Genomic DNA, 20,870 nt, shown 5'->3' with positions numbered 1-20,870 from the left:
GTCAGCGCACATACAGTGACCTGGCAATAACCCAAAAAACAAGAACGAGCTCTGAGACGTGGGAACTCTGTTGACCGCAATCCCTAATCCTCTCCAACCACACTAAAGGCAGCCGTGGATTGCGCCTAACGCTCCCTATGTAACTCGGCACGGCCTGAGAAACTAGCTAGCCTGAAGATAGAAAATAAGCCTACCTTGCCTCAGAGAAATACCCCAAAGGAAAAGGCAGCCCCCACATATAATGACTGTGAGTTAAGATGAAAAGACAAACGTAGAGATGAAATAGATTAAGCAAAGTGAGGCCCAACTTTCTGAACAGAGCGAGGATAGGAAAGGTAACTTTGCGGTCAACACAAAACCCTACAAAAACCACGCAAAGGGGGCAAAAAGACCCTCTGTACCGAACTAACGGAGGTACACGGAGGTACACCCTCTGCGTCTCAGAGCTTCCAGCAAGCAGTAAAAAACAAATTGACAAGCTGGACAGAAAAAAATAGTAAACAAATAGCAAAGAGTAACTTAGCTATGCAGAGCAGCAGGCCACAGGAACGATCCAGGAGGAAACAGGTCCAATACTAGAACATTGACTGGAGGCCAGGATCAAAGCACTAGGTGGAGTTAAATAGAGCAGCACCTAACGACTTCACCACATCACCTGAGGAAGGAAACTCAGAAGCCACAGTACCACTTTCCTCCACCAACGGAAGCTCACAGAGAGAACCAGCCGAAGTACCACTTGTGACCACAGGAGGGAGCTCTGCCACAGAATTCACAACACTAGCCCTAGAGATAGAAAAATAAAGCCTACCTTGCCTCAGAGAAATTCCCCAAAGGAAAAGGCAGCCCCCCACATATAATGACTGTGAGTAAAGATGAAAATTACAAACACAGAGATGAAATAGATTTAGCAAAGTGAGGCCTGACTTACTGAACAGACAGAGGATAGGAAAGGTAACTTTGTGGTCAGCACAAAAAACTACAAAAAGACCACGCAGAGAGCGCAAAAAGACCCTCCGCACCGACTCACGGTGCGGAGGCGCTCCCTCTGCGTCCCAGAGCTTCCAGCAAGCAAGACAAAAATCAAAATAGCAAGCTGGACAGAAAAATAGCAAACCAGAGAAAAACAAGCAGGAACTTAACTTCTGCTGGGAAGACAGGTCACAAGAACGATCCAGGAGAGAACTAGACCAATACTGGAACATTGACAGGTGGCATGGAGCAATGATCTAAGTGGAGTTAAATAGAGCAGCCAGCTAACGAATTAACCTCGTCACCTGTGGAAGGAAACTCAGAAGCCGCAGCTCCACTCATAACCACCAGAGGAAGCCCATGGACAGAACCAGCCGAAGTAAGATTCACGACCACAGGAGGGAGCCCAACAACAGAATTCACAACATAAAACATCCCACGCCGTCCATACTAACCTCAATCCGGGGAAGATATCAGACGTCCAGGGAGCTGATGGACGTCCTCGTCTCCTCCAACCGACAGGCTCTGGTGGGCGAGTGGGTGGGGGACGGAGCCAGGACCGGACTTCTGAGCACGCTTGTGTGCTAGGATCATGGTCCTGTTGAGGGATCTATGAGGATACGGGGTGGCAGTACACGCCGTACTCATAGTCCGTATTGTGGGATTACAGGTGTGACTGTTCACCCTGTATCCCTCCGGAAAAACCTGAAAGGAAACAACGCACATTGAGGTAGATAAGGGTTTAATGAGAGACCCGTGTCCACCTCCTACTGACACTAAGCTAAACTGAATATCCTACTTCCTGTCGGTAGGGTGTACACTGCAGAGGAGGAGCTAACTTTTTTATTTGCATAGTGTCAGTCTCCTAGTGGCAGCATACACCCCATGGTTCCTGTGTCCCCCAATGAGAGGCGATAGAGAAACACATGTAAAAAAAACACATTGTGTTTTTAGTGCAGATTCCCAGTGTTTCTGCACTTATAAAATGCAAAGACAAAGGGGAAAAACAGCAAAACCAAAATGATCAAAGCAGATTGCTATTGTGAATCATGGTGCGGAATCCTGCAGAAGAAAAATGCAGCGTTTCCGCACATGGGAACTTGGTCTCTTAACATCTGTGGGGTGAAAGCGTCCCAAAAATTTTCTGCCAAGGTATGTGTACATGACGCCTTAATTCCAAAGGGGGAATTGTCAAGGTTTTCCAAGTTGAAACCGCGTCAGGAAAAAGCCATTATCCTGAAGCAGCATTGCCGCTAGTTGGTTTGCCGATCTTTGCGGTGGCTACACTGCCGATGGCTTTTTCCTAGCGGAAGCCTCCCGGCAGATGAAAATTTTAAATACTTCAAGGTTTCTGAACCCTAAAGCAGTTAAAAAAGTAACAGAGAAAAGAACACATGCACAGCCATGTCGTTTTTACATTGCTGTGCACTATGTCCATTTTTTTTTCCCAACAGTTTTGCCTTAAAAAAAATTCTGCGCGCACATACCCTCAGAGTGAATCAGAGATCTCAACAGGTTTTTCTTTTACAATAAATATCCATTCCATTCACTTCCAGCAGAGCTTTTCAAAATTGTTTATTAGAAACTTGCAAAACTTTTTATTTTACAGTGGATACAGAAAACCTCTCTCTTTAGGAGAAATGTTAAAAAAAAACTAGTGCAAATAAAAATAGTGATGTTACTATCAATTAAGCCATAGGAAACTTGTCAGGGCCCCTAACCGTTAGAAACCGCCATTATACTTACAGAGTACCAGGCAACAGTTTTAGGCTGGTGTGGCAGAATGGCTGCTCTCAAAAATAGAAGCGTTAATTGTTTGTTTTAGCTATTTGTAAAGTGAAAGAACAAAAGATAAATCTAAATCACATTAATATTTGGTGACTGCCTTTTTTCCTTCTAAACAGCATCAGATATGAGCATCAACATGATAATGCGAGATCGGGGCTCTGTGTGGGCCGGATCATCTGTTCCAGGACTCCTTGATCTTCTTTACACTCCATTTGCTCAAAAGCAGCCCCAAACTTGCTAGAAACCTTCATCATTCTTCACTATTACCTGCAGATACAAGTGCTTCTCACTAAATTTTGATATTATAACGTTAGTTTATTTCAGTTCTTCAATGCAAAAAAGTGAAACTCATATGTTCTATAGAGTAGTTACAAACAGAGTGATCTATTTCAAGTGTTTATTTCTGTTAATGTTGATGATTATGGCTTACAGCCAATGAAAACCAAAAAGTCATTATTTCAGTAAATTAGAATAATTAACAAAAGCACATGTAAAGGCTTCCTAAGCCTTTAAAAAGGTCCTTTAGTCTGTTTCAGTAGCTCCACAATCATGGGGAAGACTGCTGACCTGACAGATGTCCAGAAGACAGTCACTGACACACTCTACAAGGAGGGGAAGCCACAAAAGGTCATTCCTTAAGAAGCTGGCTGTTCACAGAGTGCTGTATCCAAGAATATTAATGGACAGTTGAGTTGAAGGAAAAAGTGTGGTAGAAAAAGGTGCACAAACAACCGGGATAGCCGCAGCCTTGAAAGGATTGTTAAGAAAAGGCCATTCAAAATATTTGGGGGAGATTCACAAGGAGTGGACTGCTGCTGGAGTCATTGCTTCAAGAGCCACCACACACAGACATGTCCAGGACATGGGCTACAAGTGTCACATTCCTTGTGTCCGGCCACTCATGACCAATAGACAACACCAGAAGCGTCTTACCTGGGCCAAGGAGAAAAAGAACTGGACTGTTGTCAGTGGTCCAAGGTGTTATTTTCAGATTAAAGTAAATTTTGCATTTCATTTGGAAATCAAGGTCCCAGAGTCTGGAGGAAGAGTGGAGAGGCCACAATCCAAGCTGCTGGAGGTCTATTGTGAAGTCTCCACAATCAGTGATGGTTTGGGAGCCATGTCATCTGCTGGTGTAGGTCCACTGTGTTTTATCAAGACCAAAGTCAGCGCAGCCGTCTATCAGGACATTGTAGAGCACTTCATGCTTCCCTCTGCCGACAAGCTTTTTGTAGATGGAAATGTCATTCTCCAGCAGGACTTGGCCCCTGTCCACACGGCCAAAAGTACCAATACCTGGTTTACACACAACAGTATCACTGTGCTTGATGAGCAGAAAACTCGCCTCACCTTAGCCCCATAGAGAATCTATGGAGTATTGTCAAGAGGAAGATGAGAGACACCAGACCCAACAATGCAGACGAGCTGAAGGCTGCTATCAAAGCAACCTGGGCTTCCATAACCACTCAGCACTGCCACAGGCTGATCACCTGCATGCCACGCAGCATTGATGACAAAAAGAAAAAGAACCAACTGACCAAAAAGTCCAAAATAGAAAATAAATATTTTATTAAGTAATGCTGACGATATTAAAAACAATAATAGGAGCCGAAAGGACAATGTATGTAATAAAAGTTTAAATAGTAAGGCCGCATAGATGCAGTAATTGATGCTAAAGGAGCCCTGACCAAGTACTGAGTGCATTAACTGAACATACAGGGTGGGCCATTTATATGGATAGACCTGGGTGGGCCATGTAAATGGATACACCTTAATAAAATGGGAATGGTTGGTGATATCAACTTCCTGTTTGTGGCACATTAGTATATGGGAGGGGGAAAACTTTTTAAGACGGGTGGTGACCATGGTGGCCATTTTGAAGTCAGCCATTTTGGATCCAACTTTATAAATGGCCCACCCAAGTGTACCCATATAAAATGGCCCACCCTGTACATTTCAGTAGGCCAACATTTCTGATTTTAAAATCATTTTTCAAGCTAGTGTTATAAAGTATTCTAATTTACTGAGATAATGACTTTTGGGTTTTCATTGGCTGTAAGCCATAATCATCAACATTAACATAAATAAACACTTGAAATAGATCATTCTATGTGTAATGAATGACTTTTCAATGATATTCTAATTTAGTTAGAAGCACTTGTATATAGGGGCTCATATTGTATATAGGAGACTATGTGGGGGCTCATACTGTATATAGGAGCTATGTGCGGGCTCATACTGTATATTGGGAGCTATGTGCGGGCTCATACTGTATATAGGAGGCTATGTGCAGGCTTTTCAATGATATTCTAATTTATTGAGTAGCACTTGTACATTACAGCTGTATACAGTCACATGGCAGCTATTAATATGCCTTCCACGCACTAGCAACTCCGACTATCCGTTCCCAGACTGACACCCTTTAAAGGGAATCTGGCACCAGGCCTTTGTCACCCCATCTGAGGGCAGCATAGTGTTGGGGAAGAGACCCTAATTTCAAGGATGTATCAATTACTGGGCTACTTGCTGTGGTTTTGATAAAATCACGCTTTTCTCCGCTGCAGTTCACTGAATGCTGAGCCCTGTACAACCTCGCCCAAACCACTGGATTGGCAGTTTGCTGTGTACACTGTGCGTATGCAGAAATCTCCCAATCATTAGTCTGAGCGGAGGTTATACAGAGCTCAGGACTATGAAGGACTACGTGGCAGCAGGTTTACTAGTCCTCTAGTGATAATCTACTGATAAAACCAGTGATTTTTATCAAATTACTGCAAGAAGCCGAGTAAGTGACACATTACTGGAATCAGGCTCTCTGTCTGTACATTAGAGTGCTGCCAGATTTAGTAGCAAAAACCTAGAGCAGAGCTCAGTCAGTCACTGAAACAGGTTGGTAGAAGCGGTCAGGTCAGGCATCAGGACAAAGAGGGCAGACAAGGAACAAAATCAAAACATGGAAAAATAGTCAGGAAATGGGCTGAGACTAGAATGGGAATAACACAGGCTAAACAGGAGCTGGACTAGAATGTGAACCAGGGCAAGTAAAACTATAACTGGCAGTAAGTTAGGAGGTTTAGTAAGGTGTAGTGCTATCTCATTGGCCAAAGCAGGGAGCTGATTACTGCAGTCGGACAGTACACACATGCCAATCTGCCAGACTTCTCTGGTGCAGGCTCTATCCAGCCAACCCAGAGCCTTCACCACCCCGAGCTACTGCTCCCAACATCTCCTCCATCACTAGAATGAATACGGCAACACATGGAGACAGACGCACGTTACAGCAGACACTCATTATTCTACTGCTTCAAGCCCTTCAACGAATAAACTGCTTTTTGTTCACAGCCATACCGTATTTCTCATTTTGACTCACCAGTCCTGAGAAGCGACTGCTATTTTTCTGCACACCATTTCCTATGTTTTCATACATAGTTGAGTCACTTTTCCTTCTTTCCACGTTGAAAGTATGGTTTTTTGGCAGCAATTCTTCTATGAAGACCACTTCTGGCTCGACTTCTCCGAACAGTAGATGGGTGTAACTGCGTCTCACTGGTTTCTGACCCGATTGTTCTGTTGGACATCTTCCAATTTCCAAGAGAAGTAAGCATGACGGGTCTTTCATCTGCTGATCTAAGTTTCCTTTACCAACCACAGAATATTTCATTCTTAAGGATGCCCATTTCTAATGCTGTTCAAAAGCTTTTGACACTATCTTGAAACCACAGTTTGCTTTGAACTATTTGCCTGGTAAAGACCTTGCTGATGCAGTATAAGTACCTTGTTTCTTGTTACGATTTATGACATGAAACTGTCTTCCAACACCTCACCTTTATAACAGAGTTTAAGTGTTCCTCACCCAGTCTTACGCCTCCCACAGACATGTTTCTAGTTCAGTAAATGACTGAGATTCAACCTACATCTGAAATTAATGATCATTACCACCTGTTTGGTATAATAGGTTACTCATACACCTGACTACAAGCCTTCAAGATCTCTTACTTTGTGCAAGAGTGCCTAGAAGAATTGATGCTTTTTTGAAGGCAAAGAGTGGTATTTTGGTCATTTTTTCCCTTTTGTTCCTTCACTTTACAGTTTCAGTGATAAAATATACCATTAGCCCTTCTATTTTTGAAAACATTCTTGCTATAACCATTTTTTTCCACACCTACCTAACACTTTTGCAGAGTGCAGTAAATATGCTGAGAGGAGCCTTTGCAGTTTTAATCGAACATTTCTGTGTTTTTTTTTTAAAAAAAGGTATTTTATATTGGATCTTGTCAAATGTAAATGGACCAGGATTCTTTCGACAAGGTATCAATTCCCCTAGACTAGTTCTGGTTCTGATCCTCAAATCAAGTCCCCCTGGTTGTGATTGTCATCCCACATACAATCTACTTCATTGGAGAGTTGTTCAAAGTCTAAAGCAATGTACAGGCAGTCCTACAATGAGCTGCATAAAATAAAGTATGTCGATTATGCACTACTTAACGATAAGGGAGCCGGCAAGTAGCGCGCATGCACATGATTTCTCACGGTCTTGCCATTAAGTAGATTGTATGGAGGATATCAATCACACCGAGCCGGGAACAGACTCACTGAACCTTATGCCCCATTTACAGAGGCTGATATGTCAGATTCTACTGCTAACGACTAGTGATGAATGCAAGTGCTCATCTTTCGAGTTTGACTAGGGTGCTCGGGTATGGACCAAGTATCGCAGGTGCTCGAGTCACATGTTTGAGTCCCCACAACCACTTGTTTTACAGCCATAAAACATGTGGAGGATTGCCCATGTTTGTCAGGCAATCCACAAATGTTTTGTGGCTGCCTAACAGCCGCGAAACATGAGGTCGCGGGGACTCAAACATTTCACCCTAGTATCCGCAATACTTGATGCATACCCAAGCACCCCAGGCAAACTCGAGTGACGAACACTTGCACTCATCACCACTAACAACCTATCATTCATGATAATTGTGCAATGTGAAATGGGTTGAGCGACTGAAAAAATTCTCGTTCAATTTTCGAAAACTGTGAAATGTAAACGGAGATTGATCGTTCAAAAGTTTGACCGACAAAAAGGAGTGGAAATTCAAGTCCTAAATAGGGTTGACTGCGTTCAACATTTCAGTAGCAGTTGATGCATTGGAACGAGTACATTTTGACAGATGGGGCGAGTTCATGTTCTTAATTAGCGAAAAGTTTTTAGCTTCGTTAATTCAATTAAATATTCTTTATATGGTATGAACAGAAATGTTTGTACAATACTTTGTGAATTTATGCATTCAAAATAATTACGGGATATGACCATTGAAGACGCCTACACTTCGGATTATTTGTCTGTGTCCACAGAGTGCACAACGTTCGATGTTACGATCTCTATTCAACCACTTAATTCACGGTTCTTCTCCTGTATAAAGACTCGTCTGAAATTGTTTGTTGGTCGTGAGATGCGATCATATCCTTCATCGTTAACGGTTATCTGCTCATGTAAATGAAACCTTGGTCTGTGGCAAGTGACACCCCACCAGAAAAAAAAAAAAATCACAGAAATGTTGAATTGAGACTTCAAAGGCTTTATTATAATGCTGATATATGTTTTTGTAACTAAAGTCAACTCTCCTATTTTTCTTTTGCACTAGGTTTTACGTTGTACCCCAATATGTGAACGTATGTGTAGACATTGTCAAATACATCCTTATTAACAACTCCTTTTTCCCCCTCTGTGTCCATTATCTTCTCCTTATTTCACCCATCATTTTCCTTTCATGCGCTCTGTCTATTATTTTCCTTAATTGGCTTCCACTTTGTCTAAACTTCTATTTTTTTTTGTACTCTCAATTAAACTATACCTTTCTCTCTCCAAATGTCTTCCTGCTCATTATCCCCCTTCTCTGATTCCATTGCCCCTTACCCTTCCCATCTCAGGACTTGGAAAATGACTACAAATGTGTATGTCCTCGAGGTTTTTATGGAAAGAACTGTGACATAAGTGCCATGACGTGTGCCGATGGCCCTTGCTTTAATGGTGGCACCTGCGTAGAGAAAAGCATTGTGGGTGGTTATGTCTGCCGTTGCCCCATCAATTACCATGGATCCAACTGTGAGAAAAAAATTGATCGTTGCACCAACAACCCGTGTCTGAATGGTGAGTCTTCACCACTACATATTTCTTGTGATTTTTTTTTCCTTCTTCTTTAGGGTAACATCCTACAACTTTGTAAAATTTCTTCGTAGGTGGCCATTGTTTGGATGTTGGGCGTAACGCAGTGTGCAAATGTCGCGTAGGCTTTTCAGGCTCTCGGTGTGAAGTAAATGTCGACGACTGTGCCATCAACCTCTGTGCCAATGGCGGCACCTGCGTAGATGGGCTGAACACCTACACCTGTTCCTGTACTCTTGGTTATGGTGGAAAAGATTGTATCCAACGAGTAGATGCCTGCAGTACCAAGCCCTGCCTTAATGGAGGCACCTGCTTCACCCACTTCAGTGGCCATGTCTGCCAGTGTTCCTCTGGCTTCATGGGTTCCAGTTGTGAGTTCAGGGTGCAAGAACCAACTTCATCTTCTTACTATGCTGATCCTCCATCCAACGTAGCCCTGACGGCTTGCTTAGGGGTGATCACATTGAGCTTGCTCGTGTGCGGTCTGTTCCTCCTTATGAGAGGTCTTAAGAAAGGTTTCCTCAAGCAAAAAGGGATAGTCACCAATGACTTAGAGCACAAGAATAACCTAAAAGAGAAGGAGCCATTTCTTATCTCACCTCCACATTTCAAGATGCCCAATCAGGACTGCCTTAGGGAAAAATCTAGAAGCAAGCAGAAGCTACTCCCGGCCTCAGACTTAGAGGAGGAGAAAGATGTCCGCCGGTGAGTTGCTCTAACATTACAGATGTACGGATAATGTATCATCATAATTCATCATAGAGCCGTAGTTTTTTTTTTACTTTGTTGAAATTGCCGTACGGGGGCTTGTTTTTTATAGGATGTGTTCTAGTTTTGAAATACATCATTCATTTCATCATATAATGTACTGAAGAATGGGAGAAAAAAAATCAAAGTGTGGTGAAAAAAAAATGTATAATTCTACTATTATTTTTGGGGGGTTTTCGCCCCATTAATTGTGGGGTAACAATGAACTGGCAACAGGATTCTCCAGATCAGTACAATTATGGCGATACCAATTTTTTTCAACTGTTTTTTTTTTTTTTAGCTTTTTATTTTAACCGTGGACTTTTTTTTCTCCCAAGGACTTAGGAAAAATAAAATTTGGTTTGTGTCGCCATTTTCTAAGACTTTTTATTTATCCAGCAATAGACCTGTGTGAAAGCTTGATTTTTTCAGTGCCGAGCTGTAGTTTTTGATACGATTTTGGGGTACCTATGATGTTCTGATTGCTTTTTATTGCATTTTTGGGAGGAAATGTGTGTAAACCAAAAACCAGCAATTCTGGAGATTATTCTTTTTATATGAAGTTTACCATATGGATTAAATATACACCGCGTTCCAAATTATTTTGCAAATGATATTATTCTCTGATTTTTCTAAGAGTTCGATGGAAATGAGTCAGTATAATGTCCAAATCATCAACCATTAAAAGTATAAATCAGGTTTTATTGGACGAACCTCTCAGTAATAGCAGTATATTTTTTGCACAACTAAAAAAACTCATAATGCACTACTCCAAATTATTAAGCACAACAGAGTTTCCAAACATTTTTTTGGTTGTAAAGAACTGAAAATGGTCATTTATTGAATTTGCGGAATTAAGAGGTCACCTTTAGTGAAATCAAAAGCTTTTCTAATCAAAAACATCTTAACAGGCCAAGTTACATGGTAACAACAGGACCCATTCTTTGATATCTCCTTGACAATTCTTGCATCTATTGAACTTATGAGTTTTTGGATAGTTTGGACTTTAATTTCTTTCCATGATATCAGACTAGCCTCCCAGAGCCGCTGTCTTGATGTAAACGGCCTCTCTCCTGTTGTGAATTCTGTTATCGAACTCCCTCCTGTGGTCATGAATGGTACTTCGGCGAGTTCTGTCCATGGACTCCCTCTGGTGGCTGTGAGTGGAGCTGCTGCTTCTGAGGTTCCTTCCACAGGTGACGTAGTTTATTCTTTGGCTGGCTGCTCTATTTAACTCCACTCAGATCGTTACTCCATGCCAGCTGTCAATGTTCTTGTACTGGTTCAGTTCGCTCTTAGATCTTTCTGGTGACCTGTCTACTCCAGCAGAAGCTAAGTCCCTGCTAGTTATTTATTTGTTCATTGTTTCCTTGTCCAGCTTGCTATCATGATTTTGCCTTACTAGCTGGAAGCTCTGGGATGCAGAGTGGCACCTCCGCACCGTGAGTCGGTGCGGAGGTCTTTTTGCACACTCTGCGTGGTCTTTTTGTAGTTTTTGTGCTGACCGCAAATATACCTTTCCTATCCTCAGTCTGTTTAGTAAGTCTGGCCTCCCTTTGCTGAAACCTGTTTCATTTCTGTTTGTGACTTTCATCTTTACTCACAGTCAATATATGTGGGGGGCTGCCTTTTCCTTTGGGGAATTTCTCTGAGGCAAGGTAGGCTTTATTTTCTATCTCTAGGGCTAGTTAGCTTTTAGGCTGTGAAGAGGCGTCTGTTGTGAATTCTGTGGCTGAATTCACTTCTGTGGTCACAAGTGGTATTGCAGTCTCTGGGCTTCCTCCCTCAGGTGTTTTGGTGAGCTCGTTGGCTGCCTTGCTATTTAGCTCCACCTGAGTCTGTCTTCCTTGCTCCTTGTCAATGTTCCAGTGTTGGATCTGAGCTACTGCATCTTTCCTTGGGCCTGCTGCTCTGCTAGATAAGTGCTTCTAGTTTGTTTTCTGTTTTTTCTGTCCAGCTTGCTATTTTCTTTTGCTGGAAGCTCTGAGAAGCAAAGGGGTGCACCGCCGTGCTGTTAGTTCGGCACGGTGGGTCTTTTTGCCCCTTTGCGTGGTTTTCGTTTTAGGGTTTTTTGTAGACTGCATAGTTCTCTTTGCTATCCTCGCTCTGTCTAGAATATCGGGCCTCACTTTGCTGAATCTATTTCATTCCTACGTTTGTCTTTTCATCTTGCTAACAGTCATTATATGTGGGGGGCTGCCTATTCCTTTGGGGTATTTCTCTGAGGTAAGTCAGGCTTGTATTTCTATCTTCAGGCTAGTCAGCTCCTCAGGCAGTGCCGAGTTGCATAGGTAGTGATAGGCGCAATCCACTGCTGCTTATAGTTGTGTGAGGATAGATCAGGTACTGCAGTCTACAGAGATTCCACGTCTCAGAGCTCGTCCTATTGTTTTTGGTTATTGCCAGATCTCTGTATGTGCGCTGATTACTGCACGCTGTGTTGCCTGATTGCCAGCCATAACAGGCGTCTAGGTAGAGTTAGGTACGCTCCACGGCTATTTCTAGTTGTGTGATAGGATTAGGGGTTGCGGTCAGCAGAGCTCCCACTTCCCAGAGCTTGTCCTGTGTGAGTTTAACCATCAGGTCGTTCCGGGTGCTCCTAACCACCAGGTCCATAACACTCTCCCTCATAGATCATTTGCTTGATGATACTCCAAAGGTTCTTAATAGGGCTGAGGTCACTGGAAGATGGTGGCCACCCATGAGATTCTCTACCTTTATGCCCATAGCAGCCAATAGCTCAGAGGTCTTTACAGCATGAAGATGATCTTGTTACAGATGGCACAGTTCTTTCAGTAACAGGAAGAAAGTGGTCAGTCATAAATACTATATACTTCGCCAAGGTCATTTTCACACCTTCAAGGACCCTAAAAGAGCCTACCAGATCTCGCATCATGATTCCGACCCAAAACATGTCAAACATTACTCCGCCACCTCTTTAATGATGTTGCAACCTTGTTGGGACATGGTGGCCGTCCATCAACCCATCCACTACTGCATCCATCTGTACCAACCAGGGTTGCCCTGCACTCATTAGTAAGCAAGACTGTTTTAAAATTAGTCTTCATGTATGTCTGGACCCACTAAAACAGTTTCTGCTTGTGAGCACTGTTTAGGGGCAGCTGAATATTAGTTTTCTGCACGACAACAAGCCCTGGAGGATCCTACATCTTGAGATTTATGGGGCTCCAGAGGCACCAGCAGCTTCAAATACCTGTTTGCTGCTTTGTAATGGTATTTTTGCAGCTACATTCTTAATCCAATTAATTTGTCTGGCAGAAACCTTCCTCATTATGCCTTTATCTGCACAAAACGGTCTGTGCTTTGTGTCAGCCTCAAATCTTTTCACTGTACAATGATCATGCTTACGCTTTTGTGAAATATCTAATGTTTTCATACCATGTACAAAGCATTGAACTATTTAACGCTTTTCGTCAGCAGTCAGAGCCTTTTTCTTTCCCATATTGCTTGAAATCTGTGGCCTGCTTAATAATGTTGAACGTTCTTATTAAGTAGTTTTCTTTTAATTGGACCTCACCTGGCAAACTTATTATCCCAAGGTGTTTTATTTCTAAAGAGATCGAGACACAAACCATCCCTGGAGGTTATTTGAAAAAAAAAAAGAAACCTTTTTGATATAGAAATCCAATTTCCATATAACAATTTGGAACACTGTGTAATAATATGTTGATAGATGAGACATTTATGGACGTGGCAATACCGAATGTTAATTTTATTTTTTACAGTCTTTATTTTTACATAGGGAAATGGAAGCGAGTGGGGTGTGTGATTCGAACTTGTATGTTTTTTTATTTTATGTCTTTATTTAATTTTTTTTAAGTCTCCCTAGGAGATTTGAACCTGCGATTGTTCTATATACTGTTATATCACAGAATTGCAATATATAGCTAAAATCATGATCTCCTATAAAGTCCAGCTGTGACTGGGCTTCAGGAGTGCAGCCACGCAGATACCGGTTCATACGCTCCATACACTCGCACGCATCTTACATGTACAGCGGATGTTGGGAAGGGGTTAATACTAGTGGTATTATCGGTAAGTAGTAATATATATCTCCAGTATCCCCTATACCTTTTATAACAATTGTGTTTTTCTTTTAGCGCAAAGTCAGATGTCAGACACAGCAATGCCATAGGGCAGAACCAAGATGCTGTTTGTCATCCAATATACCTCCTTCCTGGCTCCTCTGAGCAGTGTGTGTTCGCCACTGAGGTACCAATCCTTCATTTCATCCATATAACAGAAAAAAATTCACTTTTTATAAGACTTCTTTGCAAAGGTTATGCAGCTGACAGCTTGGCTGAGCCCTCACGTGTCTTTTATGGGGAAGGCGGGCAATGTCACTTCCGTACATGCCAGCGGCATGAGGAGCAAAATAATACTAAGTTTTAATACAAAACTTCCATTTCTTGACTCACCCCATATCATCTTCCATGGGAAAGTTGGAAGGACCCCACATAAATAATCAGTGGGTCTGAAATTGGCAGGCTTTGGTCTTTGACTTTGGAGCTCGAGAATTTGACAATATTCAGCTGCAATCAAAATTATTCACACTTCCATTGCAAATGAGATTTTTTCGAAATGTGCAAATTTTCTGCAGTATAGCAATAAAACAAGAACAACTTAAATTCCTAAAAAGTTGGGATGTGGTGTAAAATGTAAAGAAAAAGAGAATGCGATGACTGGAAATCTCTTCTCGACATATTTTATTGACAATAGAACGTAAATCACAGATGAGAAGTTGAACATTTTTCCATTTCATTTTTAAAAATTAACTCATTTAGAAATTGACGGCAGCGACACATCTCAAAAAAGTTGTGCCCGGCCGGGAGGTGTCCACCATTATGCGGCATCCCCTCTTCTATTCATAACAAGTCTGTTAACGTAGGGGAAGGGAGGAGACAATTTTAGCTTTGAGAGAGGAATGTTGTCCCATGGTTTTGCTAACCCTGTCTCAACTATCCTGAGATAGGTCACCACCATCAATGAGTTACATTTTTTCAACTGAGATGAATGCCCACCGTTCAACTTCTGATCTGTGTCCTATGTTTTGCTATTAATAAAATATGTAGATAAAGAAATTTCCAAATCATTGCATTCTTGCAATTTTACACGGCGTCCCAAATTTTTTCGGAGCTGGGGTTCTGTATAAATGGCTCAACACAACTAATATAACAATTGGTTCCCCAAAAATAGATCACAAAATTTCCACTTTTGCTGACTACCGCAGGCACAAAATTAATCTACTTCTTCATTACAAGCTTCTTTAGAACTTAGTAGAGGCCCTCTATGACCTGCTGCAGATGTGATGCATAGTCAGACACCGACTTATAGCAGCAATCCCGAGGAATCTTAGCCTATTCCTCATTAGCAATGGCCTGCAGATAAGTAATATTCTTGGGTTTGCTTCCTTCAAATGCTTTCTTCAAATCCCAACAAAGATTTTCTATGGAGGTTCAAGCTAGGTGACTGTGATGGCCACTCCAGAAGGTCTTCCGTATTCAAGCCTTGGTAGACTGTGAGGTATGTTTGGGATGACTGTCCTGTCGTAAGATCCTAGGTCGCCCAATCTTCATGTTCCTCACAGAAGGTATGATGTTTTATCATAGGATTTCCTGACACTTGATTAAATGCATCTTGCCCTCCACACACTGCAGGTTTCCAGTGCCGGAGTAAGCAAAGCAGCCCCACGGCTTTACCAAGTCACTGCCAAACATACCCGAGTCCTTGACGTGCTTCTCTGTAGGCATCCCTGAGCCCCCGTCATGCTTCACTGTAGACATCACCGAGCCCCTGTCATGTTTCACTGTAGGCTTCACTGAAGCAACGCTATGCTTCACTATAGGCATCACTAAGTCCTCCCCCCACGATGCTTCACTGTAAGCATCATAGAGCCATCAGCATACTTTACTATAGACATCAACTAGCCCCCACAATGCTTCACGTAGGCATCACTGAGCCCCCACCATGCTTCCCTGTAGGCATCAATAGGCCACTGCTACTCTTCAATGTAGACATCACCTATCCACGTCCATGCTTCACTGTAGGTTAAGTGTCCTTTTTAATTGTATGCATAATTTGTCCTCCTCCAGACATTCCATTAATTAATCCATCTTAATTTTGTTTCATTAGTCCACAGAACAAAACCTAAAATCTTCTGAGGCTTATTTATATGGTTTTGAGCATATTGGATATTACTCTTGTACATCTTGGAATTCGGGTATGGAGACTCTTGTACATCTTGGAATTCTTTTGCCACCTCAGAAATCTGGTGGCAGTTGGAGACTCCTTTCTGTCACGTACAGATATTCTACTCGCTTTTCAATAATTTCGAGCTTGAGAATTCCACTTCCTTTTCCTTGTTTGTGCAAGGCAATGATCTCTTCTCTTAACTTTTTGGGTCACTCTTTTGGCTTACCCATATTTCTACCATGCAGTCAAACATCACAGTCAACAAACCACCCCTAGTCATACCTGGACTGTTATTTGTTGTGTTGTATCTCAAGCTAACCTGATCCAACTAATGAAGTCCTTAATTATTATATCATGCCATGTTTCACTGTAGGCAACACAGAACTTTTTTACTTATTTCTTTTTTCGTTCATTCTATAAAACTGCCATAATAAAGTATTACAATATATAGTCCTAATCATGATTTCCTATGAAACTTAAACATCTTGTGGGCTTTACGTAACTACCAGCATAGCAGCAACAATAGGAAACCATCAGCACCCTTATCGCATCGCACTGGTGAGCTGAGGGCTCGGAACAGACTCTCAAACAGGTTGCCACATCTTAAATGCAAATGTCAGTGACTTGACAGCTGCGTTTAATGGGTTAACAGCAGCAAGCTGAGCTGACTTATCTGTCATAGAGCATTACATGGTTAAAAGTGGAATTTTGTGAATTTAGAAAAAATACTTGTTATATTAGTAGTGTTGAGCGATATGAATTGTTCTTTTTCGATAGGTTCATTGCAAACAGCAGGAGGTTTGTAAATTTAGGGTAGTCAGGTCTATGGCAAAGAAACCAAACCAAACAAAGAACCTTCTACAGGTAAAGCAATGCAGTAAGGACAACCCGCTTTACTACTTAAGACCAGGTTCAGGTAGCTGTATTTCACAGTACATCTAAGAACTGCAATACCTGGACTGTCTGCAGGTCTCCTGACCCAAAATTACAGCCTCACATAATCTTATATGGTTGCAAGTTCCAGTAAGAGACTAGCGGTCAGCCAAAGCACTGCTTAGCTTCTGACAGAGATTAGTCTGACAGAGGGAGATCACTCCCTCAGTCAATCCATCGGTACCCTCCACACCATGATCAGGGGATGCCAATTGTTGAATACGGCACCCGGAGGTCTAGTAATGGCCTCTTGAGAATGCTTTATACCACCGCTATCAAAACTGGCCAGAGGAGTGGTGTAATAGGCTACTTATCAGTATAGTACTCGCAGGCTTACAATTGTTCTCAAAAGTTTACATACCCCATCAGAATTTTTGCCTTCTTGGCCTTTTTTCAGAGAATATGAATGACAACACCAAAACTTTTTCTCCACTCATGGTTAGTGGTTGGGTGAAGCCATTTATTGTCAAACCACTGTGCTTTCTCTTTTTAAATCATAATGACAACTCAAAACATCCAAATGAGCCTGATCAAAAGTTTGCAAACCCAAATTTCACAAATTATTGTGTCGTTATTTATCCCTTACAAAAATAAAAAAAGTTATGGGTACCACAACATGACAACGCAATAACAGAAAAATTTGTTTGTGCAAAATTAGCACAAAAAAAATTAAATAAAAAATCTATCTAAAGTTGGCGATACTGTTGTATCGAATCCCAGAATAAAAATAAAACATTACCGGTAATTAAATTATACCAAATGGTGTTTAGAATAACTAGAATTGCTGATTTTTTTTGTTCATTTTGCCTCCTAAAGAATGTAATAAACAGTGATCAAAAGGACAAAAATGCCATAAAATGGTATCAATGAAGCTTGTCACACAAAAATGAAATCCTCAAACAGCTCCATAGACAAAACATGATAAAACTTGTGGCTTTCAAAATATGGTGAAAAAGTAAAATATAAAAAAAAGTTTTTATAGATAAAGTCAAAACTCGGAAGGAGTTAAAAAGTTAATTCTGCCAAAAATCAAGTTATCCCCTATTCATAGGATAGGTAATAACTTGTTGATTGCTGTGGGTCCGGCCGCTGGGGCCCCCAGCGATCCTGAATAAGGGCTCTACAGCCCCATCTTGATAGAGCAGAGGTGCACATGCGCAGTGTCTATGGGACTGACGAAACTGGCCAAGCGCAGTGCTCGGCAGCCACAAAGATAATAGTGTGCAGGCTGCGCAAGCGCACCTCTTGTCCTTTGTGATGGGTTGTAAGAATCCAGTTCTAAGGATTTCAGAGTCCCAATTTCGGTATCGCTCGAAGTCCCAGCATTTAGATTCTCACCAATCTGCAAGTTATCCTCTATCCCTGATTTTTTTTGGGAATAACGGCTCAAGATCTTCGCAGGAAGTGATGTCGCGTTACCTTTTGAAATAAACAGGTGCGAGACTATTGCAGGACATAAAGATCCTGTCGATCAATCTCATGCACATAAAAGTTTATGCTCATCTTATAGTGACGGCATGTCGCTAGGATGGACAATAACTTAATGATCGGTGTGGAGCTGAACTCTAGGACCCCCGCTGATTCTTATAATGAAGGGGCCGCAGCTGTAAAGGGACAAGCAGCTGACCCTGTTCTGGACTGTGAAGGGGACCTAACACTGAAGCTGCACTACAGCCAAACCATTTTCAGGATTAGTGGGGGTCCCAGCGGCAGCCATCACCCCTTTAGGCACAATAAACAGTATAAAATATCTGACTCTGTTAAAGTACTAACGAAAAAGTCACAAACCTAAAACCTCCAGATATATGTAAGGAAAAGTCAACACTTATTATCCAGAGTCCACAGGCTAACCCATATGGCTCCCTAAGTCAAAGCATTCACGTAGAGGAGTGTGAATATTACATGTAGCACAAAAGCTTCATCAGCGGTGCTGTGCATCCCCAAGCAAAGTGGCTTCATCAGGGGTGCTGTGTATCGCCATGCAAAGTGGCTTCATCAGGGGTGCTGTGTATCGCCATGCAAAGTGGCTTCATCAGGGGTGCAGTGTATCGCCATGCAAAGTGGCTTCATCAGGGGTGCTGTGTATCACTATGCAAAGTGGCTTCATCAGGGGTGCTGTGTATCACCATGCAAAGTGGCTTCATCAGGGGTGCTGTGTATCGCCATGCAAAGTGGCTTAATCAGGGGTGCTGTGTATCGCTATGCAAAGTGGCTTCATCAGGGGTGCTGTGTATCGCCATGCAAAGTGGCTTCATCAGGGGTGCTGTGTATCACTATGCAAAGTGGCTTCATCAGGGGTGCTGTGTATCGCCATGCAAAGGGGCTTAATCAGGGGTGCTGTGAATCGCCATGCAAAGTGGCTTCATCAGGGGTGCTGTGTATCACCATGCAAAGTGGCTTCATCGGGGTGCTGTGTATCGCCATGCAAAGTGGCTTCATCAGGGGTACTGTGTATCACCATGCAAAGTGGCTTCATCAGGGGTGCTGTGTATTGCCATGCAAAGTGGCTTCATCAGGGGTGCTGTGCATCACCATGCAAAGGGGTTTAATCAGGGGTGCTGTGCATCACCATGCAAATTAGCTTCCTCAGGGGTGCTGTGCATCACCATGAAAATTAGCTTCTTCAGGGGTACTCCCACATGAAAGCAACAGGATGAGTAATTTGGAACCGACTAGTGTTTACACATATGGTTGTTTCTCTGAATATTGCTGTTTGGCCACTTTTTTATGCACTTTATTGAAACCACATTCTATTACTTTGTGCGTTGTGCCGCAAATTATAGTATTGGTATGGAGATGAGCTTTTCTGTTGCATGTAATATTCACACTTATTATCTAAGTGTACGCTTTTTCTTTGGGGGCCGTGAAGGATGCTTACTATCTAAGTGTACGCTTTTTCTTTGGGGGCCGTGAAGGATGGTCTGGACTTTATCGTGGGTCTGAACGCTATAAGATTTTATAATTGTGTGTATTTGACTCCTATTTCTTCTGTCTGGATAATAATAAAATAATGACATTTTCTGACATATAACTTAACATGTAACCTTGTTTATTACCGTAATTGTATGTGACTTTCTCTGTTGGTACTTTATGCCACGGTCTTCATACATTGACTGGCATTCCACATTTAATGCCAGTACCTACTTGATACTTAAAGGGGTTATTTCACAAAACAAAGAAGTTATTCCCCCCCATCTACAGCATAGGGTATAACTTGCTGACTGAAGAGACCCCTGGAAATACCGAGATCAGGGTTCTGCATCCCCAACCTGAGCTCATGCACGGCCAACACTCCACTCATTGTCTACTGGACTAATGGAAATGACCAAGAAGCCCCATAGACAATGCATGGAGCAGAGGCCGCACATGAACTTCCAGGGAATAACAACAATAACCCTTTAATTGCTTATACAACTTTGTTCACACTTTATTTCTGCCATTTATATATTAACCTGAATTCTCCTACCTTAGGTGTAACCTGCTCCCGACACAAGACTGACCGTCATCCTTTATTCTTCCGTGGAAAAAAAAATACTACCTTTTTACCATCTTCACTTTTTTTTTTTTTTAAGGCGCTATTTATTTTTTAGCTTTCCTTGTAAATATTCCAACAGATGTATATATATTTTTATATTTATTATCTGCGCTGCTGCTGCTAAAAAGAAGAAACGCGACAACAAAAAACGGACTGCCGAAAAAAAAAAAAAATTATCATTCCATTGCCAAAGGCTTCAGGACCGATGGGTTCTGGTGACTCCCTCCATTTGCCGGACGCTGTGGTGACCCTGCCCTCCCCTCAGTACGGCAGTGATTGTACTGGGGGGGCGGAGAAAAAAAATGGAAGGGAGCTTCGAAGAGGACACAAGTAATAATGCAAGACCCTGGCGTGACTCTTCCGACTTCCGAAGAAAACCTCATGGATGGACTTTTTTTTATTTATGCGGGCTCTGACCCTGTGACTTGTTTTTGATCCAAAGACTGCTTCTATTTTCTTCCGACTGGTTATAGCTTTCTCATGTTTGTACAATTCAGACTTAATAAATGTATATTTAATGCACCC

At 42.0% G+C, this 20,870-nt stretch overlaps 1 protein-coding gene across 1 annotated transcript in view; it reads left to right on the top strand.

Moving 5' to 3' along the window:
- Positions 1–20,870, top strand: part of DLL3 (delta like canonical Notch ligand 3) — a 104,241-nt gene extending 83,371 nt beyond the window's left edge. The window contains exons 6-9 of the mRNA XM_069746512.1: positions 8,683–8,902; positions 8,992–9,622; positions 13,786–13,897; positions 20,282–20,870. Of these exons, the coding sequence (XP_069602613.1) occupies positions 8,683–8,902; positions 8,992–9,622; positions 13,786–13,897; positions 20,282–20,287 (969 nt within the window). The 3' untranslated portion in view covers positions 20,288–20,870. The remainder of the gene's footprint in view (positions 1–8,682; positions 8,903–8,991; positions 9,623–13,785; positions 13,898–20,281) is intronic.

The sequence above is a fragment of the Ranitomeya imitator genome, chromosome 2 (assembly GCF_032444005.1).
Source record: "Ranitomeya imitator isolate aRanImi1 chromosome 2, aRanImi1.pri, whole genome shotgun sequence".
NCBI lineage: Eukaryota > Metazoa > Chordata > Amphibia > Anura > Dendrobatidae > Ranitomeya > Ranitomeya imitator.
The sequence above is the reverse complement of the archived record's forward strand: the minus strand, read 5'-3'. Positions and strand labels throughout refer to the sequence as shown.